Genomic DNA, 11,872 nt, shown 5'->3' with positions numbered 1-11,872 from the left:
GCAGGGATCAGAGCCAGCAAGGGATCAAAGACACCCCTCCTCAGGGACAGCGGCAGGAGCCCATCCAGCAGAGAAACTCCAGCTATTGCCAGCAAGATAAACCACAAGCCAGAAGGCACAGCAGGAAGTCCCCCCGAACCAATACCGCAGCAGACATTGTCACCGGTCCTGACGAAGAGGTACCATCAACAGGTCCACAAAGAATAAGGAATGTCAGGTAGTGTGCCACAGCACCTCGCATCCACAGAGAGTAGCCGAGAAGAGCAAAAGTGGTCTCACCTCCAGGACAAAGCTCAGTAGCCTGGCAGCACCACTGGATGTCCACAGCCACATACCCGGAGAGAGAGCAGGTCCGACACGGGAGCAGGTGAGCGCGGGAGAGAAGGACCCTCTGGGTCAGTAGCGGTCAGCAGCCTTCGCACCCAACAGGCGGCAGCGATCCAGGCGAGTGAGCTCCGCAGCAGACACAGCCCCAGGAGACCATGCGCCGCCGGTAGTTTCCCCGACTTCAGCGGGCAGTGGAGTTTCGTGTCCTGCGACACAATCAGCAGCTGAATGGAGCCAAAGCAGCTTCACGGCACAGCACAGCATGGCATCCCGGTATCACAGAAGGGCGTCCTCAACCCCGCATCGATACAGGAGCAGGTAAGTGAAGGGGAGACAAGAATAAGTCATGGTAACCGCGATTGGAAGTTTTCAAGCCAAACAAGGCGTTGGCGGTCACACAGGTCGTCAGGTTCGATGGCCGGTTTCCGGGGAAAATTAGTATGCTCCAGGGAAATGATGTAAGCTCCAGATCCCCTAGGTGTAGTGGATCACTATGAAGTGTCCGGCATCTCAGAAAAGTAGATGAACTGGTGGGATTACAAAGGATTCTTCAAACCCTAGAAGGAGCAGAGCTAAAAAGCAGCCATACTTAATGGCCTGCCCAACGGAAGTCTTACTACATTTTTTTATCTTCCACTTACAAACCCTCACGAAATATGAAACCAATGACATATCATACCTATTGTAACCCTGAACATTTACCTTCCTTGCACGGCTTAGCGCGCACAGCGATACAACGTTCAGCGCTGAGAGGAGAAGAATCTTTTTTCCTCCTCTGGTTAAGAGTCACTACCGGACAATATAAGTAAGAGAGATTGAAAGCATTTCTAACCTCCTATGCATACCAGATGATCGGGACTACTTCTGAACATATGATCTGGAAAGTCCGGGTAAAATACTAAACTCTGAAAAATCGCTGGATGAAAGATATCTTGGTGACAGGGTATTTTCCACCTGAAGAAATACCTGTTAAAACAAAGGGGATCCCCATTATAAGTATCCAGGTGATGTGAGTGGTTCTATATTTTTCTATATATTTTTTATGCGCAATTTTGTATACAATCTTTAAGGAGATACTAACATCACTAACTATCTATCAAAAACTGCATGCATAACCAAGCTGGATATAAAAGAACATACTAACACAGCATATCTACTAAACATCATTGATAATATATCTAAAAGGACTTTATCCTAATATCTATTTATTGCATGTTTGTTTTTGGTTAGTCTCATTGCTTGTGACCGTATATGTTGGTCTCCTGGTCCTATATGATACAGATATTGACCTGGATCTAAGGAGCATCGCTAGTGTGACCATCAATAATACCATTAGGTTGAAGGATTTTTCCTTAATATTGTTTTTAATAATTTATTGTGTTGTGTATATTTTAAATAAACGTAATAATTGTCATCTCCTGTTATCTGTACAGCGCCCTCTACATGGTTGAAAGTCTCAAAACCTTCATACTACTTTTCTGTTTTATTGAAGGTTGACAGTTCCTTTTTTTGAGTGCACCAGTACAGATAATCTTTTGTCACTGGTTAGAACAGCAGCCAATCATCTTTTTTTATTGATCAATGACATATCACATTTTTTTATTGCACACAAATTATGATGTAGTATGACTTATTTAAAAATGTTTTTCATTTTTTTTTTATGTAGACTCAAAAATAGATCTACGGTGCTCTGCTGTGCATGTATGTAATACTTCTACAGAGGGTACAATTATTTATTGGTTGATCAATGAGCAGTTCCCAGACATGTATGATAATGTCCAGGAAAGTAACCAAAGGCAAGTACTGTAACTCATTTATCTATTATTTTCTATAAGAAAAATCACTTCAAAGCCAACTTATTTGCATTTAAATCATTGGGTATGCAGTGGTTCTATGACCATTTTACTAGCACGTGCCCATCATTGTGCTATCTATGAGGTTTCACAGAAAAGATCAAAATTCACATTTATTAAATGGAAATTAATACGCTTAAAGTATTTTCAATGTAATGCTTCTGCTCAATATGGTAAATGTGTTCTCTGTACTTCATCCTCAATTCATAAACTTGAAGGTGACACTCTAATGACTATTTAAATTGACATAAACATGGTAAGATATTTGTCAGGCCCTGCCTTATCCTGCAGATGTGACTCAACTCTCAGAATTCCCTGTTAGCAAGGACAGTGTCAGCATTCACATGTACATGAGCTTAAAACATTTTCTCCTGATAGACAGTAAGATGACTGGTAGGATGAGACAACGGAAAGAGAAAAAAGATACAGGTCATAATAACACTGGACATACTCTCTCAAACATTAATATATCTCATCAATTTCTTATATTTCACTTTACAGTGTAACAAAAAAAGGAGATGAAAGCTATATTAGTATCATCCTTCACATTTATAAAGTTGGCCCAAAATTTTATAACATTCCTATCACATGTATGGTGGTGGGAACAAGTGGACAAGACCGTTCAACTCTATATTTAAGGACGTGTAAAACAGGTTTGTTTAGTTTATGATTTTACGTACATGTGTAGCCACTCGATTATCTGTAATGAAGGGAACATAATATTGTATATTTTATTGTATAATATTAACCAGTCAAAATAATAAATCATTTGAATATTATGGTATAATTCATCACATAATTTGAAACATACAGTAGTTCTGCCCTGGCAATAGATATAAATGCCTTTGGGTCTGATTCAGAGGTGGACACTAATGCAGTAGCGACTGCGACTTTCGTTTCAGCCGCTATTGCAAACTTATGCTAATACCACAGCCGATGGGCTGTTTACTCAGTCGACCCACCAGCTATGGCTGTACTCCGCTGCAGTGCAGAAATAGCCGCATCCAGTGGACATCGGCTTCATCTTTGGACATTAGAGCAACCTTATGGTCGCTCAGAATGCCCGACAGTGCATGGCTGCTGGTGCCAGTAAAACACAGGCACACCCCCAACATGCCCACTGATAAAAGCCACCCCCAGTCACTGCCCAGGAATGCCCAATTGGAATGCATGCACAATGTTTCTTGGATGCATGCGGAGATTTAAAACATTTGCTATAACATGCGAGTGGTACCATTGTCAAGGGCATGGGTCCCTGGGGTTAGTACCGTTAGGTCCAAATTCCTGTATCAGCTATAGACAAATTTCTTTGCTGTACAATGACATTAAGCTTTTGAAAAAGAGAATTGGCATGTGAAGGCATCAAATCACTGGAATACAAGCCTAATATTTCTTTTTTTCCTGGGCAATTCAATTAACCTCCATTTTTACCACACCAAAAATGTCCAGTTTTTGGGCGAAAACACATAGGATCCGGGATAAGTTCCCAGATCCATGTGTTTTTCGCGATCACGGCCGTGAAAAAAGTCACTTATCAGGGATTTTGTTTCACTTGCCTCCAGGCAGGTGAAAAAAAATCCCAGATGGTGCCGGCTTCCTGTCAGCAGCCCAGCACACGCTGCCTTGTGTTGGGCTGAAGTCTCCTCTCCTATGCAGGTGTGGCTCCCTCCCGCGACTATTCATCGCACTGAATTGAATCCCCCCCCTCCCCCCCATATATCAAATTTATTGCATGAAAGCTTTTAAAGGAAGCTGGTAGCTGTCTCTTAAATGTGTCTTTACCAAAACAGCAACTTCTAAATATTGACACATTGTATAATTAAGATTTTTTTTAGAAGGTTTACCATTGCTGTACACCAAGCTGCACATCATAGGCAACTTAAAATATTTTTTATTGTTTTTCTTTAAATAATAATTACTGTCTTTTTTATATTTCAGGCCAACCCCTATTGGCTTTTGTCATTCCTGTGTTCATTGTTGTTCTGTGCTTACTGGTGGCCTCTGCATATAAACATTTTAGAGTTGCTGTTAATCGTGAATTTGAAACAAGTGGCATGAAGGTTTGTGGTTTTTTTATGGGCTTTGTCAGGGGCGGATTGGGACGGAAAACCAGCCTGGGAATTTATGGAAGCAGCCCTAATGGGGGCGGGGTCTGTCGAGGGGGTGTGATTCCTTCTCATAGGATCTGATTTTGATTTGGACATAGTTGCAGCCGTCCTTGTGTCTTGCTGCAGTTGCGTCTGTGACTTTAAGCTTATACCGCTACAATGTCATTCCCTGGTGTACAGTCCAAATATGCAAAGACTGAGACACCCGCTTTCAGTGTCTAAGGAGTCTATTCACTAATTCATGGAGAGAGATAAAATGGGCTTTGTATTACTGTATATTTACAGTACATTATCCTTTTAGTCTGCTATCTCCTAAGAAATAAATGGGGGAGAAATTTAGATAATTTTCGACCATCCTCCCCAAGCATCCATCTCTACATTAATTAAAGAAAACACAAAGTAAATACAAAGTGGTACATGGAACCAGTTATATTCATATTGCATGAGGGACATGTCCGTACACACTAGACAATTTTATGAATGATATGTCTGATTCCGAAGCATATCATTCAATATAATCTGGTGTGTATGCTCTAGATCATCCAGTGCGCTCTCCCGTGGGGTTTTCAGCCGCATCGTCGGGTCTGCCATAGATGCAGACTAACCTGATGATGAGACTGACGACCCCAAGCAGCAGGATGCGGTAGGGGCCGATATATTGGGTAGTTGGGCACCGGATCGTCTAGTGTGTACCTGCTGCCCGATATGATGGCTTGACGGTTCGAGGGGGGTCAAGGGTCTCACATCGTTAAGTGTGTACCAATCATTAGATTTCTACTGTACCTATTAGTCAAACATGCAGAAGCTATCTGAAGGGGATGTAGTTACATTACCGGCGGCCGGGATGCTGGCAGTCGGAATCCTGACAGTGGAAGCCCGACCTGGGACTAAAGATAAGCGTTGTAAACCTGCACCCCGAACGAAGGTAAGCGAGGCTTCTTAGGTCTTAGCCGGGAGGGTTAGGTTTAGGCACCCCCGGGGGGTAGGGTTAGGCACCACTAAGGGAGGGTTAGAGTTAAGGGGCGTTAGCATACCTACCACCCCCGTCGGGATCTTCAGATGTCAGGATGCTGTTGAGCCACTGGTATTTTATACCGATTCCATTTGAAGCAGTGGCTTAACTATAAATTTTGCTCCCCCATGCCAAAAACGTTTCAGGCACCCCCCCCCAAAAAAAAAACAATCAAACACACCACCAAAGATGACATTTAAGGTGTGTGGTTACATGATACAATAATGTGCTTTACACATTATGACACAATAAGTAATGCCACTTATAACACAGTATGCCACACCGGAATTCCCCTTTAATACATTATGCCACACCATAGCTATCATCCGGGCTGTCTCTCCTGTTGCCATGCTGACTGGATCTGAATTGATCCAGCAGACACAGCTGCTCAAGGTCCTCAGAGCGCGGGTGACGACATGACGTCTCCCGCGCACTGCATTACTAGGAATGATGGCCTCTGAAGTGATCGGAGGCCTCCGATCACTTCAGAGGCCAGCGCTCACAGTTGCAGTGGCGAAGCTACTGCCCTCGGCGCCCCCACGCCGCCCGATGTTTCCAAGCCACCACGTGGGCTGCGGGGGCAGTAGTTACGCCACTGATTTGAAGACCTATTGCAAACTACAGTTCTATTGAGCCCTTTGTATCACTTTAAATTTACAGTAAGTTATCCTTCAAATAAAAAATATAGTGGTCGCTCACATCAGCTTAATGACACGGTACAGGTGCTTGTAAAGGGCGGAGTTTACTTTGAACCTCAGAAAAAAAGGGTATTCTCTCCAGCACACTGCAACAATATCAGCAAAAAATACTTGAACCCTACATGATAATAGAAATTTAGAGGTATTAGTTGCATACATTTGCCGGGCCAGCGTCAAGGCTCCTCTATACCGGCATCCCTTTTTCGTGTGATTCCCTGGAGATGGTCCTTGGCTGGATTCTTTTGGGGTGCCCTGCGCCTTGGACGTGAACCCCTTAATGTTAGGGACGCCGGTATACAGGAGCCTTGACGCTTACATCAGATAAGATGTAAGAGCTTTTTAGGACATTTATCCCACAATTCCTATATATGATATGACATAATATTAATACCGGGAACAAAACTGTATTTTACCATCACCTCTGTGTCAGGAACATCAAAGAAAAATCATATATGACAATCAGTTGGGCACTGCAGAAAACAACTAACATTTATTGAGGTGAATGTTTCTTTATTATTGCACAGCAGTTTTGGTGGTTGTAGTTTACTGGAGAAGCAACCAGCACTAATATAAAAAGCGAGCGCTCGCTCTGAATCAGGGCGGGTGCATGTTTTTTTAGTTGAGGCCTCTTGGCCGTTCACATAGCTGTGGGTTACCACCCACAGCTATTGCGAGTGGCCATGATGATGGTCGCGATGGTCAAGACCATCACGACCATCGGGCTTGCGATGAGACCCTTGTGGTAGGGTCTCATGGCCGCAAGCCCCAGAGAGCTTCTGGCTCAAATAGAGCCGGAAGCTCTCCCACTGACATCACTGGTGAGGTCAGTGGGGCTGCCCACAAACGGAAGGCGTTCGCATGGGAACGCCTCCGTTTGTGAAGCCACACCCCCGCCACGCCTACAAAATGGGGCGAGCTGTCGATCAACATCGACAGCCGCCCCTTTTGTAGTGAGTCCCGGTGGTTTTTGCGCTCGCTCCGGGGCTCGCGCGTGCCGCACTGAGCCACCATCGACCCGGTTGCGAGTGCTCAGCGCTTGCGACCGGGTCTGAATGAGGCCCAGTGTTTGCTTCTAATTAATTAAATTGGTGGGAAGCTCATTGCCATGTAGTTGTGGACTGAGGGCCTGATTCATTACGGATCGCAACTGCAACAACGTACACAGATTGGCCGATGGTGCGTACTGGGCATGCATATTGCGATCACTACACAGATACAAAGCCAACGCAGAACAAGGGATGGGACGTCAGCGTTTTTGGGGGTGGTGACGTGGGAGTGGTTGGAGAAATGCAGGCGTGCTTTTCCGTTTGAATGCCATTGCATGGGCGTGCATAAATTAGCCTCTGCGACAGCATTCGCAGCTTGAGTAGTTACTTCATGCGATGAGGTCAGCACTTTCTGAGTAAAGTCAGACCTGTTGTAATTGTGCATGAGGGGCTGATGTTCCCGATGTGTACGCAGGACTGCAAGGTATCACGGATGTGAGATAGCGGTAATGGGCGTCTCTATGCTGGCTGTGCGACGGCTTTGCGATTGCATTAATTAGCATATTTATGCAGAAGACACGCATGCGTAATTGCAGCCCTGATTACAATAGCGATCCGTAGTGAATCAGGCCCTGAGTTCTGCACTGTTCAAATGGGCTCTGTATTTTACATTGCTAAAAGTTTGTACACTATTCCTGTCACGGACTGAGGAACTTGGAGTTGTGTACCCGAATTTGGGTGTTGGACAGAGACACCTGGATCAGTAGGTGGTTTTTAAACTGGACGGTTTAATATAGTTTCTGCTCATACAGTTGCAATGAAAGACGACTGTGGTATAAGATTAAATACTAGAGTCCTCTGGGCAGAGATAACACAACTAGAAGATGCTGAATAAGACTGTAGACTTGGAACTTAAATGAACCTGAACTTGATCTCCGGACTGGAGTGTTGTGGATTGAACCGAAGAACTTGGGATTTGACTCCGGACTGGAGTATCATGGATTGAACTGAAGAACTTGGGATGTGCTTGTTGTGCTGGGAAGCATAGGTTTCACACTGGGAGCTCAAGAACATAGATCATGCTGCAGCAACGGACCTTGTTGTACTGGCAACCAGCATGTGTTACAGGGAGGTCTTTAATAGCACCAGGCTGAAATGGATTGGCTGAGGCAACTTGGGTCTGCTGCTGACTGAATGCACGATTATCACCTGGCCTGGCCCAAGATGGCTGCGGCCAGATCCCAGGAAGCTTGAATGCTGGCGCATCGCGCGTGCATCGATCTGCGGCAGAGGGGCACAGGCAACAGCGGGGATGCTGCAGACGATTCTCCAGTGGAGGCCCCGCATCAGAAATCACCGGAGGAACAGGCCGATGGCACAGCAGGCCGCGACGGCAAGGATGCACAGGAAGGTACAGGGGTTTGGGGCGGAGGTCTCTGGCACGGGTTGTGACAATTCCTAGACAAATGGTATCTAATTGTACACTAGTATAAAGGGGTTTACACTGTACACTAAAAAAATGGGGGTGACTATTGGTCAGATGGATGTGCATTATTAAAATAGACATATTAATTTTGCATTGTATAGTTACAAATTAAGTAATGTGCAGTATATTGATCAAACATGCTTTGCAATAAATGCTGCATTAGAGGATGCAGTCATGATGTCAGCGGACGGGTCGCCAGACGTAAATATATCGACACCGGAATCCCGAAGAGGATGAAGTTGCCGATGCCGCTATCCTAAACAGAATGAAGATACCGATGGCATCCCGAAGGTAAGCATGTGGCTTTGCGGCTTAGGCATAGCGGGATGGGGGGTTAGGCACCCCCAGAGGGAGAATAGGGTTAGGCACCCCCAGGGGGAGGTTATGGTTAGGCTACGGGGAGGAGGGGTTAGGCACCACCGGGGGAAGGTTAGGGTTAGGTACCACCCTGGGAGGGTTTGGATTGGGGTGCGGGAAGGGTGTGTTAGGGTAATGCACCCCTGGGGGGAGATTAGGCTCCATCGGGGGAGAGGTTAGGGTTAGGCACCACTGGGGAGGGTCAGGGGGAGGGTAAGTATACTTACCAGCCCCTTTTTTTTTTAGTTCGGGATGCCGCTGTCTTCTGACCACCGGCATCCTATCCACCGACCATCCATACCCATTCCGTGCATTAAGTCTCTATTATGTATACTAATAAAAAGTGACACTACATTGTATATTGGTAGAAGGCACAGTTGTATGTGTAAACCCTCTGCTGCTGTGCTAATGTTGAGTTAGGTTGTCAGGATATAGTCCACCCTCCTACTGCTTCTCTCATCTGCTCTGGCTATAGCATGGCTGTGGTATATGCAACCAGAAGGCCACTAAGTACTAAGATGCTTAGAACATAATAAATTAGTGGAGTGTACAGGTGTAAACAATATAAGTGCAGAGCAAGTTAAATAAATGTTGAGTGCCAAACCATCTTGTGTTGCAAACTAGAGATGAGCGGTTCAGTTTTGCTGACAACCAAACACCCCCAAATTTTAGGCTTCCAAGTCGAATCGAGTCCTGCCTTGGATCACTTTTAGGGTCCAGAGTAGAACAGAGTCCTGGTTCAGGTCTGCTGTAAGTTCGGAACTTGAATTTAAAAAATGACTTATGGGTTTTGGATTGCATGTAAACAGGTCCAAATGTAAAAATCCAAAATCAAAGCCAAACCAAAATACTTGTGGGTGGTTTTGACAAAACCAAAACCATAACATTTGAGGGTGGCTTTGAAAAAAACAAACCACGGGAGTCCACACACATCTCTATTGCAAACAAGAACTTTGCTTCATTCCTTTTCCTCCAGTAACTATATTCTTGACGGTAACACTGCAGCACATTACTTTCAGTAGATGTTAAGTTCTATGGGCCTTATGCTGAGTTGAGCCATCTGTAATTGCTCCAGAAATGCTTAAATCAACCCATATCCAGAGTTATAGGCAGGGGTGTAAGTAAACCTGGGGACCCCATAGCAAAATTTTCTCTGGCCCCCTTAGGTCCCAACCACCCCCCTCTCCCGGCCGCTATGCTCATTACACAGTTATGGAGAAGACTCCCACTGTCTCACTGCAGCACTCCCGAATTCCCACCAAGGGAGCCACGGGACTTCCCATTACGGATCACTGGCAAAATTGCATTCTCTTAGCAAACACAGTAATGGTTTCCGCTTGGTGGGCTAGTCAACATCACAACCATCTCATCCTTTTGCGAGGCCCACACCTCTGCGCTAATTTTAGCCCACCTGGCGATGTCACAGGGGATCAGTAGTCAATTTAAGCTTTGCTTACCAGGGGCTGTCTTGTATGCTCATATGGGATGTATACTAAGGGTGCAGAAGAAAGAACTTTGACAATTTAAAAGGATCGTGCCCTTTTCCTATTCCATAATTTATACTTCTATATGTATATTTTTAAATATTTTGCATACAACAATGATACAACGTATATTTAATATGTAAACCATAATTATTATGATTTATTATTATACAATTTTTAAAGTTTTAAGATATTATGCAGTGAATGGATCACAATACAAGCAAATGACATACAATGACACGCAAGAAAAATGACCCAGGCTAAATTACCTTACTTTAGGGAACACTTGATACATACTGTAAGGTAGATGAATGACAGTTTTGGCTGCTGGTTAGGAATGTTTGTGTTGCAACTGTAAGACAGCAGTGTTATCAGACACCAATCTAGCAACCATTTGCAATTTACATTTTTGTGCAGCTTCCAGTGATGTGGTACGGTTGCATTGAGGAGAGGCAGTGCAAGGTGGACACAAGCTTGCTGATGCCTCCACCATAAGGGGCCACTGATATCACCAAGAGGAGCAGAGATGGAAACATCAATGACAGGTGAACTTACTGATTCTAGCAGCTGAACAGAGATGGAATTCCAGGAGATCTTTGGCACAACCCTGTTTTTGGTGTGAATTCCCCCTGACTTCACAAAATTTGAATTGTTTATATAAAATTTCTATTAAAAAGCATAAATACCAAAGTTGTAAATTAATCTTCTGTAACACTAAAGTTATTATGTGGTCACAAGTGCTACTGTGCTATAGACAGTTTATATTCAAACTGAAATCACTGGATCAAATCCCTGCCTTTAGAGGAGAAATGTTCTGTTCATTGTTTAGAGTATACAGTTATTCAACAAATGTCACATTAAATTAAGTGAGATAAAATTAAATATAAACATGTCCAAATATCAATTAATTAATGTGGGTAGACGGGATGTACTTAGAATACTGACGCACGGGAAGCCGTCTGACAGAATCCCGTTGTCGAAATCCCGACTTAGTACTAAAGATAGGCGTCTAAATACTGAGACCTATCTTTAGCCCGACAATGGAATCCTGACAGACGGCTTCCCGAACGAAGATAAGCGGGTTAGCATTAGCCGCGGGGTGGGGGGGAGGGTAAAGTTTAGGCTCCCTCGGGGGGACTTATGGTTAGGCACCCCCCGGGGAGAATTAGGGATAGGCTAGGGGAAGGGGGGTTAGGGTTAGGCACCACTGGGGAGTGGTTAGCGCTAGGCACCCCTCCAGGAGGGTTAGGTTTAGGGTGCGGGAAGGGGGGTTAGGTTTAGTCACCCCCGGGGGGGGACTTAAATTTAGGCACCACCCCGGGAGTTTTAGGGTTAGGCACCCCTAAGGGAGGGTTAGGGGGGGGAGAAGGGTAGGGTTAGTATACTTACCTGCCCTGTCGGGATTCTGGTATGTTGAGCTTCCGGCATTAGCATTTCACCTGGGATTTCATTCCCAACCCGGGTAGACAGTCAGAATACATATAATATAACCAGGGGCATCTTAAGAGAGGAGAGGGCCCGTGTGCACTCCCCGTGCGGGGCCCCCTCCTCTCTTCCCGGT

At 44.8% G+C, this 11,872-nt stretch overlaps 1 protein-coding gene across 1 annotated transcript; it reads left to right on the top strand.

Annotated features, from left to right (window-relative positions):
• The first annotated feature begins 2,013 nt into the window (after positions 1-2,013).
• Positions 2,014-10,979, top strand: LOC148480642 (uncharacterized). Its single transcript, XM_088454080.1, has 4 exons — positions 2,014-2,123; positions 2,682-2,833; positions 4,119-4,240; positions 10,729-10,979. Exons 1-4 carry the CDS (start codon positions 2,092-2,094, stop codon positions 10,804-10,806), a joined length of 384 nt encoding a protein of 127 aa, XP_088310206.1. The 5' UTR covers positions 2,014-2,091; the 3' UTR covers positions 10,807-10,979.
• The last annotated feature ends 893 nt before the right edge of the window (positions 10,980-11,872 follow it).

Source organism: Taudactylus pleione, unplaced genomic scaffold, assembly GCF_031769625.1.
Source record: "Taudactylus pleione unplaced genomic scaffold, aTauple2 ptg000609l, whole genome shotgun sequence".
Classification (NCBI taxonomy): domain Eukaryota; kingdom Metazoa; phylum Chordata; class Amphibia; order Anura; family Myobatrachidae; genus Taudactylus; species Taudactylus pleione.
This window is presented reverse-complemented; position numbering and strand designations above follow the sequence as displayed.

What these genes read in the sequence shown, in the direction of transcription:
- LOC148480642 (XM_088454080.1), top strand. Translation starts at nt 2,092, where the DNA reads ATGTATGATAATGTCCAGGAAAGTAACCAAAG. An exon ending in GTCCAGGAAAGTAACCAAAG is followed by an intron (nt 2,124 to 2,681) that starts GCAAGTACTGTA and finishes TTCACTTTACAG; the next exon opens with TGTAACAAAAAAAGGAGATG. An exon ending in TTGAAACAAGTGGCATGAAG is followed by an intron (nt 4,241 to 10,728) that starts GTTTGTGGTTTT and finishes ATTTTTGTGCAG; the next exon opens with CTTCCAGTGATGTGGTACGG.